Source organism: Centrocercus urophasianus, unplaced genomic scaffold (genome assembly GCF_019232065.1).
Source record: "Centrocercus urophasianus isolate 14NV4802_14NV808 unplaced genomic scaffold, USGS_Curo_1.0 seq_28, whole genome shotgun sequence".
Classification (NCBI taxonomy): Eukaryota; Metazoa; Chordata; class Aves; order Galliformes; family Phasianidae; genus Centrocercus; species Centrocercus urophasianus.
The window spans coordinates 5,379,993-5,395,066 of record NW_024884844.1 but is presented as its reverse complement, the minus strand read 5'-3'; the positions used below and the strand labels follow the sequence as shown (position 1 = coordinate 5,395,066).

General features: G+C 40.8%; 1 protein-coding gene across 7 annotated transcripts in view; it reads right to left on the bottom strand.

Annotated features, from left to right (window-relative positions):
* Positions 1-15,074, bottom strand: part of KALRN (kalirin RhoGEF kinase) — a 447,237-nt gene that overhangs the window by 164,277 nt on the left and 267,886 nt on the right. For all 7 annotated transcript variants that reach the window (XM_042827277.1, XM_042827280.1, XM_042827273.1 and 4 more), the window contains one exon: positions 13,229-13,420. In XM_042827277.1, the coding sequence (XP_042683211.1) occupies positions 13,229-13,420 (192 nt within the window). The remainder of the gene's footprint in view (positions 1-13,228; positions 13,421-15,074) is intronic.

Below are 15,074 nucleotides of genomic sequence, written 5' to 3'. Positions count from 1 at the left end.
TGTGCCATGCCTGCCCCATTAACCCACATTCTGCTGGTACATTCTGCATGGTAGCTGGGAAGCATGGGAGCAGGACCCAGCATCGCTGCCCTGGGAAATGTCAAGGGATGTGGTGCTGCCGAGCTGAGGAGCAGCAAAGCAATTTGCCTCCAAGGGAGTGAGAGGTACACATGAGCAAAAGCCAGACGTTGTGTGGGGGTGGCAAAGGAGCTGGTAAAAATGTCTCTGTTCAGAACGAGATGCACTGGATCTCCATCCTACGGGATTTCTTCTGAGACAGCGAATTCTGAATGTCCACATAAAATGGGAGGAGGAGAGAGATGCTCTGAGCCCCAGCTGTGCTTCTCCCAACAAGGGCCAAGCCTAAGGCTATCACCCCAGTCTAAAGCAAAATAATCAGCATCAGAACCTGTTCCAGCACTGCTGGTGGTATCAGAAAATAGTGAGTCTGGTTCCCCACGCTCTGTCCCACCTCTGCTCACAACTCCATGCTGGACAGACTCATACCACTTCCAAAAACATGTTTAAAAACACTCAATTAATTTGAAAGCTTTTCAATTACCTTATCAGCTTTGAGTACTCTGGGTGAACCCTTCTGTTTATAGTCGTATAATCATAATTGCTACACTACTGCTGGCCTAAAATGGAATGTCTTTGCTCAGTTTATTTACATATTTTCACTTTCTCAGAGGAAAGGCATGATATAAAAAGGCAAATATTAATACAAGAAGCAAATACAGCTAGGTAGTCAGGCTTGTGTAATAGGTGAAAGAGTGAAAGCACACTGAAAGAACCAAAAGGAGAGCTTTTCCATTTGTGAGTTCCAGGTGCTGAGCTCTGGGAAGCCACCAGAAAGAAAAATGTATTAAAGCCTTTATCTCTGAGTCACATTCAGAATCATCCCAGCTTCAAGTTGATCCCTGCTTCCACTCAAACAGCATGGACAGCTGGACTATAACAGGCAAGGAGCAGGTTTGGGGGAATATTAATTTTCTCTGCTTATCAGATCTTCAAGTAATAGAGCACTCTGTACATACAGAAGTGAAAAATGGCCATGTATATAAATCATTCTGCTTCAAATTTTTTTTTCATTTCTTGCTGCTCTTCATCTTTTTTTTTTTTTTTTTTTTTTTTTTGTTCCACTTAAGATAACAAAATAAAGCTCAAGGAATTTCTACTACACAACTGCAAGGGAAATCAAGAACTTGTTCCACTTTGGGCAGTGTGCAGATCTCTTGAAATAACCACATTGGAAGCAGGGAAGAACTTTCTCAGCCCCCCACTAGGACTTCAGAGGAAAACCCTTTTTTGAAAGCATCTCCAGCACCTCCAGCACCAGCCAAAAGGATTTGGACTTTGAAGATCCTACGTCACATTCTGAATATGCTTCTGCCTCAAAGCAGTTTTGGAACACTTAATAACTGCACTGTATTCACCTGGAACTGAAACACTTATGAATGTTACAGAGTGCTTGAATATAAGAACTCATATTAACTTCAGATGTTCCCATAAATGACCTCAGATTGTAAGGATTTGCATAATAAAAGCTAGATCAGAATCTAGGTCATCCTTGACTCAGAGGCCTTTAATCCTTTAGACTCCACCAATCCCTGGAAAATCCTAATACAAAGAATCAGCCAGTATTAATAAGATTAGGAAGATCTTTCAGGAACAATTTACAATAGGAAACTGATGCAAAAACCTCCCATGTTATAAGTTATAACTGACAGCACCTGAAATAAATTACCACCAAACACGTTTGTGAATGCCACAGAAAGAGGAGATAAACTCCATCTTACCGCAGCACCAAAGTCAGAAGAGCTGTTAATCATGAATCAGAAATTACATCCTGGCTTGTTCCTGTTGGTCACAGCTCAGAAAATCAGTCCCTTCTAGTGCTTGGTGTTTAATTCCAATGCAACTATTGCTGTTATTTTTTAAATCCTCACCATTAAAACCCCAAATTATCAGACACCGTCTCTTAAACAGCTTAGACTGAATGCAGAGTTCACATTTCTGTTGAAAATTGATACATGACGCAGGACAACTTTTATGTCATACTTGAAAAATCTGACTTTTCCTCTTTTCTACTTTCCTCTTTCATTCTTTGCATGAGCAGAATTGTGAGCACCTGCCCATTCCCATACATGTTCCAACTTACTCCTATTCACTCAATTCTGTAAAGGATGTGTGTGTAGGTGCATGCAAACATTTCAAATACCAACACGGCATTTCCACATTCTGCTGTAGTGACTTTTACTTAGCTTGACAGTGATGCACGTGTCCAGTACAGATCATTTCTGAATTGTACTGCTTGACACATCCAAAGACATAGAATCTTGTAAAACAAAGAAGAAAAACTCAAAAATGTATATTTTTCAAATTGATCTGTGCTTTGGCTAATTGGATTCAGAAATACTAATGTATTAACGGTAGACCCTGAATTAAGTTCAGCAGAGAGATCCTGCCACATATTTGACTCATACAAAGTAAGTCAGTCTACAAACTAGTTGTCAGGTACACTAAGGTAAATATCTAACCCTAAAATGATCATTATGAGGGGACTCCAGAATGGAGGCTTTATTTACCAAGGTAACCATGGCTTTAAACAAGAAAAACAGTTCTCTTATTACTAGGTCTCCGGAAGAGTGAAAGCCCCTTCTTTTGAGGAAGCTTTTGGGGAAGCATCTGGCACTTCTCTTACGCATTGTAGCAACTTCTTTGTCTTCCTTGGCATGAAACATAGGCAGTTTCCCTCCACCCAAGAGACAATACAGCTCTTTATTCTCAGCCATTTTTTCTGATGCAATACCCTTCATTTTACTCAAGTACTTAATGAGACCACTTACTGGAGGTTTGAAGGACATCTGTGCCTGTTACCTAGAAATTAATGCTTCTGATTTAGAGCAAGGGACCACTTAAAGTAAAAAAAAATCTGAAAACTAGAAAGATTACTGAAAAATCTTGCCTGCATGTTTGGAATAACTAGTAAGAACGTAGCGTTTGCTGCTATTTGCAAATGCCACTGGTGAGTTTTAATGCCCTCCCAAAACAATTTACAAACACTGCGTAACAAGAGAAAAGCAAAGAAACAGTCAATTCAACCCATGAGAACTACCAGTGTGCAACATTTTTGCTACTTCTTCCAAACAAGGGTGTTAATGGAAACACGCAGCTCTGCAGGGTATATGTTTTACTCCTTTACACCATCAGAGGAGTGCCATGTGTTGCAGAGCATGTCACAAAAGGATGTTCAAGCCAACTCAGGTGAATGTTCATCATGGGAACCACACGTAGAGCAGAACTGGAAAGAATTCTGTGAAATATTGGACTCCCTTTCCCCATCTGATTTGCACTGCTGTCACTCCATGGGTCCACATGAGCATGCACAGCTCCATGGGCATGTTGAGAAAAATAAAACTGAATTCTTCCAGAGAGAGATGTTCATCACTGCTATTTTCCTCTCCTTTTAAGTGAGGCATCCATAAAGCCATTCTGAGCAGTGACATCTGGACTCACTGTCCCTGCTGGTTTTCAAGAAAAGGGGAGATATGGCACTGAGAGACATGGTTTAGTATGGGTATGGTGGCGATGAGCTGGTGGTTGGACTCGATGATCTTAGTGGTCTTTTATCACCTTAATGATTCCGTGAACTTTTTCTACCTTGAACTATGAACTTTTCTACCACCAACATGGTGGAGAAAACAAAACTTTCCAATGTAACTGATTTTCAGCAGTCACTCACACTTAGCATCCAGGGTTGCTGAAGTGATGGTTGATATAAATTGAGAGTGTACTTCAACAACATTTTCTTAAGTCTCAAGAGCATGTGCAAGGTTTGATAGGAATGTCAATGGAAACAAGTAAAACAACACATGTAATGGTGAGCTGTAATGTGACCACATGCCACCAGTCAGAAGTCACATGATGGCAGCACACCTAGTAGAATGTGACAAGAAGGGATATGACCAGACGCTACATATGAAACATTGCAATATGTGACTTCCATGGTAAGATACAGCTGATGAGAAACCCTGCTGCAAGACATAACGTCAGATATCTCCAAGCTGGTTGGGAAGAAGCGGTGAGTAGAAAGAAAGGGAATGTTCTGTGAAGAAAAAAAAAAATCTGATATTTTCCTAACTTCTTTCTGGCTTTTTCCCCTCACTGTCGCCAATTTCTTGACATTCATCCTTGGCTTGGCTGCATCTGGTACTTCTGTATGCTAGCGTTTTTTAATTAGTAACCTTGCCTATGGCAAAAGGATTTGCAATGACTAAACATCTGATCCTTTTTCCAAGTCCCACATGGACCAGATTGATATAGCACAAAACAATCTCCTCTCAAGGGAAACACAATTTGGGTAGCTATGCTTGTATCAGGGAGTGTGTAGATCTTCAGCCTAAGGTCATGTACGTGTAGTTCACGGCCTATTTGCTCTAGGAGAGGAGTTGGTTTATTACAGAAGAATCAGTTGTACATGTTCTATGCTTCTACAACCATCATGAATTGCAAAATCACGTTCACCTTCCAGTATAATTTTAATATGTTACTTGTAATTATGAATCTGGATGTAATTAGCTGCAGTAATTTTACAAAGCAAATCAAATTTTGCATATCATCACATTGATACATGCTTGGAGAAGTTCTTCCTACATCAAAAGATTTATTCAGATTTACATCCATGTAGGACAGTATAATTTGGTGCAGGAGGAGCTTTCCATAGCTGCAAACTATGCTCTGCAAATTCAGCAGAATACTTAAACAGATACACATACCATCAGGTTTTCCTCTAAATTTATCTCAAGTGGAGCTGCACTACATCTTTCTTTTGTGCTTTTTCTCACTGTATGACTTGCAGTCTTAGCCCTGATTGGAGCCCTTTGTGCAACTTCTTGCTCTACGCTCTAGGAACCTCAGAAATAAATCACTTGTGACAATTCTGAATCATTCTGCAACTTGCTAAGAATTAAACAAACTGCGTGACCTTTTTCTAATCAAACAGTCCTGTTGAATCCATCAGCCTGTAACACTACATCAACATTAACCATTTAAAACCAGTTCTATAGACTCCATTGCACACATACATACACATAAGGAGCAACAGAACATGTTTTTTCAGTGATGAGTGAATTACAGGAGTGTCTCTGTAAAGCTTTGATGAAGAGTACCCAACTCACAAATTGTCAGGGGCACTGGCTGCTCACTCTGTTGCCTTCGTATCCAGCAGCAAAAGCTGGAAGCCCACATGATGGAACTGGGAGAAGACCGTCTTCCACAATATAAGGCAATCAGGAAAATACGCTATATAAAACTATAAAAAACATTTTTAATGAGATTATGCCCCTTCTATCTAATGCCTGTGTAAAATGCCCTTCTATCTGCTGCATGAATCACTGCTACTCGGAGAGCAAGGCATACAGGCTGAAGCCACAGAAAAGCATATGCAAGGATTCTCCAAAGCAGATATTTGATTAATGTGAAGCGATCAGGTAAAATATTGGTGACTGGCCTGAAAAATATGGATGTCAACATGCAACTGAAGTGCAGACTGTCTTGGTGGATAACAGGTTGGCCATGAGCTAGCAGCGTGTTCTGTGGCCAATGGTATGCAGGGGTGCATTAAGAAGAGTGCCGCCAGCAGGTTGAGGGAGGTGATCCTTCCTTCTGCTCTGCCCTGGTGAGGTGCTCCTCAGTTCAAGAAAGACAGGGATCTCCTAAAGGGAGTTTAACAGAGGGCCACAAAGATGACTGGGGGACTGGAGCATCTCCCTTAGGAAGAAAGGCTGAGAGACCTGGGGCTGTTCAGCCTGGAAAAGAGAATGTTGATGGGGAATCTCATAAACGCTTACAAATATTCAGAGGGTGGGAGTCAAACGGATGGGGACAAGCTCTTTACAGTGGTGTCTGGTGACACAACAAGAGGCAATAGGTACAAACTGGAACATAGGAAGTTCTATATGAACATGAGGAAAAACTGCTTTAGTGTAAGGATGACAGAGCACTGGAACAGGCTGCCCAGAGAGGTTGTGGAGTCTCCCCTGGAGATATTCAAGACCTGGCTGTGCAATCTACTGTAGGGAACCTGCTTTAGAAGGGGGTTGGACTGGATGTTCTCCAGAGGTCTCTTCCAACTTCTCTTCCATGTGTCTGCTCGAGCTCTGCTGCACATTGGGCTTCCTAAATTTGGTCCATGTGGCTGCATTTGCAAGCATTTAATTCTCATTACCTTGATTGTACCTCACAACTTTTCCAAAGGAAGAAGATCACAGATGGCAGATTTTTATTCAATAGTGGTTTGGCCATGCTCCAAACTCCTCTGCTTGAGAGCGCAATGTGCTGCCAGTATACCAAAGCTCTCTCCATTCTTAGCTTCATAATCCTGCATGAAGAAACCTGGCTTCTGGACAAGAAATGGACAGTAAAGAGGGAAACCCTGCACCACCCCAGCTATCCTGGTTCTTTGAACTCAGCTCTGCTAGCACTACAGACAAGATTTAACACTGCAGAGAAACCACCCATGAAGCAGTGGCTGGTGAGTTCATTTTGGTCCAAGTCACAAGACTGTGCTCTGGAGCTGGGAGAGGAATTTGCTCCTATTTCTTGCTTCATGGCAATTTCTTGCTTCATGATAATAACCCAGAGTCAACTTTTATAGTTCACACAAAAATGTTTTTTATTATACTAGTAGAGCCCTCTTATAGCCCCAATTATCAGAATCATAATGGCAGGCTGGCAACTACAGGAACACACCTATCTTCTCTGAGGGATCTGTCTTCCAAGCCAAGGACAACACATATACATAGACATTACCAGGATGTGACCAAACTTCACTGATTCACCTCCCAGCTCCTAAGAGGTATAAATTTAAGGTTTGATATTTTTCAGCCCTGCCATGAGAGAAGGAACAGACATTTTCACAGTCTGCTTTTGTATGCTGCTTTAGAAACCTCAGCTAGGATTTTCATCCAATTGAAGGTATAAAATGTGCAGTTTTTCAACAAGACGTGTTCTTCGTTCTAACCATGAAAAATGTTGGGATGTGAGATGCCCAGTCTATGCGTATCATATATGCAGAGAGTTAGTTTGGGTCATTCTAGCATTTTATGCTTTCATTGTTTTAAAATCTGGCCCTAACAAAAGAAAAGCACCAAAATCACTGACCAGGAGGGCAGTTAAAGAATGAAGTACATAAGGCAAATACTTTGTAGGAGCCATGCTCAGAATGACATCTTTTCAGAGCTTCTAGAAGTTGCCAGCAGGTGGAATTGCTAAACTGATTATCCTCTTCATCACAAGTCTGCATTATCTGATGGGCAGTTGCTCTGAAAAGTCAGTATTAGCACTTAAAGTCAAACAACCAATTATTAAGTTCAGTAACATTAAATGTGAATCCTGGGTCAATTTACAATGAATGTCAGGATTATACAATGTACTCCAGATCCACTGTCACGTTTACTCCATGATTAACTTTGATTCATTCTGTCAACTCTTCCAACTAGAGTCAACAGCTGCACAGAGCCTCCTGCTTCCTGACATGACACAAGAGCCAAGCCCAGTCAAAATTAGTGACCAGCACTAAAATAATCTCCTAATCATGATATACAATCAAAGCAGAGAGAATTTAATTTCACAGCCCTTGATTATCAAGGAAAATTAGGTTCACAGTGCTTGCAGTAACTCCCACAACTCACTTGAGGAGCCCCAGTGACATCTGTGGGGTGACCAAGGTGACCTGTTGAACACAAATAATTCAGGTCTACATAGGATGCTGCTGGATACTTTTTTGTCCAGACATTTCTTCTCAGTTTCTCATGGCCATATCAGACAAGCTGCTCAGAGTGAAAATTTCCACACCAGGTATCTGCTTCAGGCTGAACTTGATGAATTTTGAGGTCAAAGATCCAGAATGAGAGGAAGGCGTAAGAAAGAGTAATTTTGCCTGTGTTGAATAGGAGTCTTGTTTCTGCTTCATGAGATGCTCCAGGCGCTCAATGCTTCTAACCAAGGGTTTGAAATGTTGCAGAGTTGTGCTTGATGTCAAGAACAAGTATTATGTCATCCCTGTAAAAATCTGCCCAAATTTGGTCACTTAAAACACCCTTGCCAAATTCCAGTTGGAACATGTTCAGTAAGAACCTGCTAAGAGTTTGGCAGTTCAACTTTTTCAACATGAAGTATTTTCTGATTGTGCTTATCTCCCCATAGTTGGTGAGCCAGGTAGTGCTGGCAGGCTCCACCTGGAACTGCAAGCACTGTGCTCTGCTCCTACTGCTCCTCTGGCCTCCCAAGGGTCAGCATCACACAGGACCTGAACCTGCCTCTGCTTCTTCTACTGCTGTTAGCTGCTGTCTTGCAGGACTCCAGGCACAAAGGTGGGAACATGAAACCCACTGAAAAATGAGAATTTTAGAGGTAGTAAGATGTGCTTTTCACACCTTGAAGAGCTATGAGGGTTTCACATGACTGCTTCGTAGTTCAGGTGAGACTCATGTTCTATAAATTGATCTAAAACAAAATGTTGACAGTGTCCTTTCATGTCTACATTTTTATATGTGGAATGGTAATGTTTTCCTCAGAACCGTAAGTATAAAGCTGTAAGACCAATGTAAAATACTAAGATTCAGACAAAGAATTACAAGATGTTATTATTTGCATTGTGATTCAGGGTGTGGTCTTATCACATCTGCACATTTTTCTCCAGGAGACTCAAAAACTATTCTCTGGAACATCAAGTATCCCACCACTAATTGATTCAGATCTGAAATAAGAACCTGAATTCAATCACCCTTAATCCTGAGAGATGTGACTCAGGTACAAGTCTGTTGAATGCATTTATCCCACTGACAATAATTTATAACTTTACCCTGCCATACTGATAATTGGATTTGATTCCCAAGGTAGCAAGTTTCTGCTCATGCTGTCAGGAATGCCTTGGCCCAAAAAAGAAAGAAAATGTCGACTATAAACTAAGAGAGCATAATGAGTGCTGCAGGACAGTGGGACATGACATCTCTTATAAAAATGACAATATGAAATTTACATCACTCATAAGTTATGATACTAACAGTCACTAAGGGGACAGCTCTACATTTGTGTCACTAAAATGTTTTTGCCATATCAGAAAATCATCATTTCAGACTACTGCACGTATTCATGACAATTAAAATAACCCAAACAATCAAAACCATCCTGAATTATTGGTTTGCTTAATTGATAGTCATTTTCATATTCCTTCAGCTGAATGTCACTGCTTAGCATGAAGAGTCCTCTCTCTTATGACGCTTTGACATGAAATGAGCAGTGATTCAAGTCTGTTGGGGGTACAAAAACATCCTCACAACTCTAATTTTAATTGCTCATGGGGTGTCTGGATTTAAACTTAGTGGATTTAAACTTTCGTACATCAGTGCTATGTGTTGCCCTGAAGAAATTATAGCAAGGAAGATTTCAGAAAGAAACATTCATTTGGTAAGAGAGCTTTTCAGAAATGGGAAAAGCCAAAAGTTTCTCAGATTCTTGGAATGCTGGTTGCCACATGTGGGGATGCAGAGGTGGGCAGAGTACAGGGGAAAGTGTGAGAAGCTCACAGCCCATGCACTCAGTCACATCGGGGAACCACTGCATCACAAGTGTAATTCATCTGTGCTGGGAAGACATGTTTGTTGCAGGAAGATATTTAGAATATTTCTGTAAAGACCATGTCAGTAAGACTGATTTTTTCTACTTAACTCTCCCTTTCACCAGCTCTGTCTCAGTAGATTAATATATCAAGAAATAATGAGTATTTGGGAAACGTAGATGAAAAATACAGCCAGTCTGTAGTTTCTTGCATTTTTGCCAAAAAACACTAAACCAACTGTTTATTAATTTCCAAGGACATAAGAGAAGCAGTTGCAAATCGTTTAAGGAATGGTTTTCTTTAAGAATTACAAATGTTGAAATGAATAATGATGGTTATATTAAGTAATTAATAATGCCTTGTTGAATAATACCAAATGTCAGGTGTTAAACATACCAGCATGCCAATCAAACTGTTCTCTCCTTGCCTCAGGACACTCCCAGGTGAAGGGTTTAGATGGGCAGAATACAGTGCAGTATCAGGCCAGTGCTGCAGGTCAAAGGCAAGGTTAATCAGGGAGGTATGTGTTGGCGCTCCAACTGGAATACCTCCTGGTAAAACAGCAGCGATGGATCTCAGATGTTCCCCTATTTTACTGCTGCAGCAAAAGGATTTCTTGCCTTGACATCTGCTAGAATTTAAATCTGACTCCAAACCATTCCTTTAACTCAACTATAAACTGCTGTTGACTCAAAGGGAATTTCGCTTGATGAATTCTACTTTTAAAACTGGAGTCTAATGCTATCATCTAAAATGTTACCTAATACAGTGGATTTATTTTTATGCAGTTTCAAAAAATGAGCATGGATGGTGCAGATCTGGCCTGCACAAGTAAATAAAGCTAGAACCTGTACTCTGTCCAGCCCAGCCCTTCAGGCTGGGAGTTCTCATCATGGCTGAGCACATCCCCTAGTCAGAGCCCAGGGAGAAATAAGTGAGGTCAACTGGTGTGAAACAGAAAAAGAATATAATACTATCAGAGGGAAGGTGGAAAAGGAAGGATGTTTGTATTTCTTCATTTTTAAGAATTCTATTATCTGCTTTTCATGTTGAAGAATGACAACGACATCGGTTAAATTGCCATTTTACAATGTACATGAAGGTCCAAGCAAGGCCAAGTAATGAGTCATTTCTACAACAGCCAATCTATTGCTGTAAAAAAGACAAGCACAGATCCAAACGTGCTCTAAGACTCTCTTGTAACGGTTTGCCCTTTTCGCCAGGTCTCTCCATCAGCCTTCAATGACCTCACTTTGTCTGTGAGGATTCCCACAGCTGGCAGACAAATACTAAAATCACAGCAATCTCCTCACATTATTTTTGGCTGAGGTTTTGGACTGTGTGACTCTCACCAGTGCTCTCAAGATGCAGGAACGCATCACTGAAGGAGGCAGGTAGTGACACACAATGAAAAATGGTGAATATGCCAAAAAACAGTGTTTGGCCTTCCCATGAGTGGAAGGGGTGATGATGTGAAAACTTCCCTTCTCTTGCAGAGCTACTGTGCCTCCTCCCACAGTGGAGGAGCTGCTGGAAAGCGCAATAATTTTTGCAGCCTCTTTGCACCCAACCAAACAGCTGTTATCTGGCCAGGTGAATGTAGACCTCTGGGTCTAGCCTGACTTTGCTTATGTCCCACTTTTATGCCACAGCTTGCCCATCTGTCTCTCTGTAGTGAAAGAGCTTAGGTACCCAGAGGAATCTGTTCAGTCGAGAACTCCCTAAATGACTGCAGATACTTACTGGGCTTTCCAAAGATACATCACAGTGTCCATCTGTCCAATGGGTGAATGACAACGAGGAAGAGATTTAGGGCTCACTCTCAGTACCTAGTAAACAGCACTGATGCTGTTACAAAAGACTGGATTTGTTACCAGTTTAAAAATGTTGGCATATTCGTACATCTGCATTTTTATATACCAGAAGGGGGCTTACTGAAACGAGGTGAGTAAGGCTGGCTAGTTCCATTCTGGTTGAAGAAAAGCAGAGGTGAGTGTACTGCACAGCAATCAAAAAAACCATACAGAGAAGCTCTAGTTCCTAAACCCACATTAGGCAACTCAGTACCAGTAATCATCAGAAGAAATTTAAATGATAGAAAACATTACATTAATAGCTTCCTAGAGTCATGTCTATTTTAGTGTTACTAGTCACCAGCTGCATAGGTGAAGCGAGGTTAATCACAGTAGGAAACTGTTATGAAATAATTTGACTGAGGAAATAACTAATTAAGTTTCCCCTGTGGCAAACCCGTGTAGCTGCAAGTGTGTGAACTACCTGGGAAACAATAGCTCTATTCACAAGCTTAAAGTAACTAGTTTTGGGGTTTTTTTATACGTAACAGAAGCAGAATAATCATTCTAAGATGCTATGAAAATGTATACCTTCATGTATCAACAGCTTTAACAGGCATAGTGCTGCTTTCTCCCCCTCCACCAATCTATCACCACCAAACCATTGTGCTTATACAATGTTTGATGAGCAGAAGTGCTGAATGTGTTAATGATGAACACTGGTCTGGACAAGAACAAGGAAAAGAAGCACTCCCAAATATACCCATTCTAATGACACTGGTCATTCTAATGACATTGGTCAATAGTAGGGTATATTTGGGAGTGCTTCTAAAACTGGTCATTAGAATGACAGAAGACACTGACATTAATTACACTGGTCATCAGAATGGGCATATATGGACTGGACACTTTTAAGATACTATTCAATAAACACAGAAGGAACACACGTGCATACACCCTCTATTTAAGGGTGCTCCCTAACACACTGAAGCTGGCTGCATGCAACTCATTTGAAACTTGTAAATCAACAAACAAAGCATAAAGCTTTCGGATTCTGAGAGCATCTTTCTGATTTAATGTACTGCTGCAAACAGATGCTACAGGGCATGAAAACAACCATTCTAACTAATTCCATCTCAGCAGAAAGCCTGTCTTTAAAAGTCACTCATCACTGAATGGCCTTTGGTCTGCAGAAAAAATGTGAAGTATGCTTTAATTACATCCCCAGTGGCCTCCCATCTGACGGCCTGTCCACTGTATCTCTGGTGAGACGGCCTTATCTCTGGGTATTTTTCAATTACACTAAACTGCATTTATTCAGGTCCTCACTGATTCACCGTGTTAATATGTGGCAGTTTGCTCTTCACCCGTAATTCTGAAAAGTGAAATCTGTCTCATGAAAAAATGTAAGACTTCCAGTAACACTTAATAATAATGGCTACATTAATTAACATTACATTAAAAGAAGTCTCTCTAAGGATACCTATCACACTATGAGCATGTGTGCAGTGTGAACATCAACTGATGTGCCTATAAGGAAATTTCTGCTTTGTAACAATACATTCTAGTTGTGAATTAAGCACCATTTGATTCGTTTGTTATTCTGTCCCTTTTTAGTGTAATATACTGTTCATATTTTTTCATTCACATCTTGTTTTCTGTTTAAAACAGCTCATCATATGCATCAAGCAAACCACTGGAAGTCTGGCACGACAAAGACTTTTTCTGTCACCTGGGTTTTTAGTTTGTGCCCAGAGTCAGCCTCCTGAAGCACAGTGCAAAACACAGAAAAATTCCCTCATGCACATCTTACCTCTTTGGTGTGGGTATGGAAGGAGACTGACATGTCCAAGAGAAGCTTCCTCTGTTCCACCCTCCGGACGAAGTCCTGAATCCGCACTTCCAGATGCCGGGCTGCTTTATAGATCTCTTCAGGGTCACATTCCCCAGTCTGAGCCAACTGCTCTGCAGCCTCTAAAAGCTTGTCTGCATTGGTGTACGTATTCTACCAGAAAACAAAGCAAGAGACAGAGTATGAGTAATACAACTGTGGCAAGTAAACCCCTTACTTTCAAAGGCACAAGAGCAAGTGATTAATAGAGCTTTAAAACAATAGGAGTAATTCCTACTGGCATTGACATCTGCGGAAGGAGAATGTATAAAGCCATGGAGACTAATCCTTGAGTAGGCATGAAATAATTCCTTGTTTGAAACACACCACCCCAGCCCAGTCCTTCCAGGCACAGCAGCAGGACTGTGCACTTGTTTATTTCCAAGTCCCCTGGAATTTCTCACTGATAATGTAACGAAGCAAGGGGATCTTATCCCCAGAAGCCAACAGTGCCTCACGTGACGCTTGGCTACAAGCTCCATGCCAAGGTCTCCCAACAGCTATCACGTTACAGCATGAAATCATCTTAGCTAGATATCTCAGTCTCAAAAAGCATTTCCCTCTCAGCAGCTTTCATGAGATAACTTGCAAGACTTCCTTCATGTTCCTTCTATATTTTTCCACTTGTCTGTTGTTGTGCATCATATCTTTAAATGGAGTAAGTCTCTTTGATTACCTTGCAGCTACACATGTGCAATGCTCAGATTGCTTTGTGCGACATCATTTCCAGTCTGCCTGAGCCATGTACCTGCCCTCTGTTACATAAGAATTTGAACACTTCACCATTCTCAGTAGGTTTACCTCATAGCCACTGCCTTTAAAATATGAGACCTTTCACCCCTAATTTACAGAGTGAAATGAAGAACGCAGAAACCATGTGATGTACCCAAGACATGCTAGACTGGAGGAAGAAGTGAATTCTATTGTATCAAACATAGCACAGCTTTAAAATTATCTGATTAACCCTCCCCTCTCTCTTTCATGCTTGCAGAAAACAACACTGAATACACCCAAGCATCTCATAAACAACAGCAGAAACGTAACAAGAGTGCAGATCATCTTCTCCATTGCCAGATGTTAAACACAGTCAGTTCTTGCTGTCACCAAAAAGGTTTCTTCACACAAATTGAGGCCAATACCTCTGTGGTGGTTAATACTTAATAAGGAGAGACAAAGATATCAGCTTAAGGGAGTTTCCAGTGCTGGGTGGGATTTTCAGCAGTGCTCAGCCTTGCCCTCCAACTGCTCCCACTGGGAATTTTAATCTCCCTTTCAATAGAAGCAGAATTTTAGCACTTTCCTTTTTGAAATCCTACTGAGAATTCGCCTCAATTTAAAAATGCATTAACTTGAAATTTATACTTAAAATAAATTTCGGAACTGTGGACACACATGTACTTCTGAGCATTAAAGGAACACTGTCAAACATAAGAGCCAAATATCAAGTCCTGCTGTTCTTACAGAGATAACACCTTGCTGCAGTCAATAGCTGTTACTCAAGAAAATATTGAATATGAAAATGAAATTGCTGGCCTCCAACTGTTTAATTGGGAAAAATATTTCCAGTTATAAAAATCAGAAAGAAAACAGCTCATTCACTGTTCATTTTCCCAGTTTCTGAGGGCTGACTATAAATACATGGTATTTGCATTTCTCCTTTTGGACTGTGAAGAACATATTCTAGACAGTTTTGTTACCAACAGTAAATTTTTATTCCCTCGCTTTTAGGTCACTGCTATAATGGGTAGGTTGTTAACAGTGGCAAAAC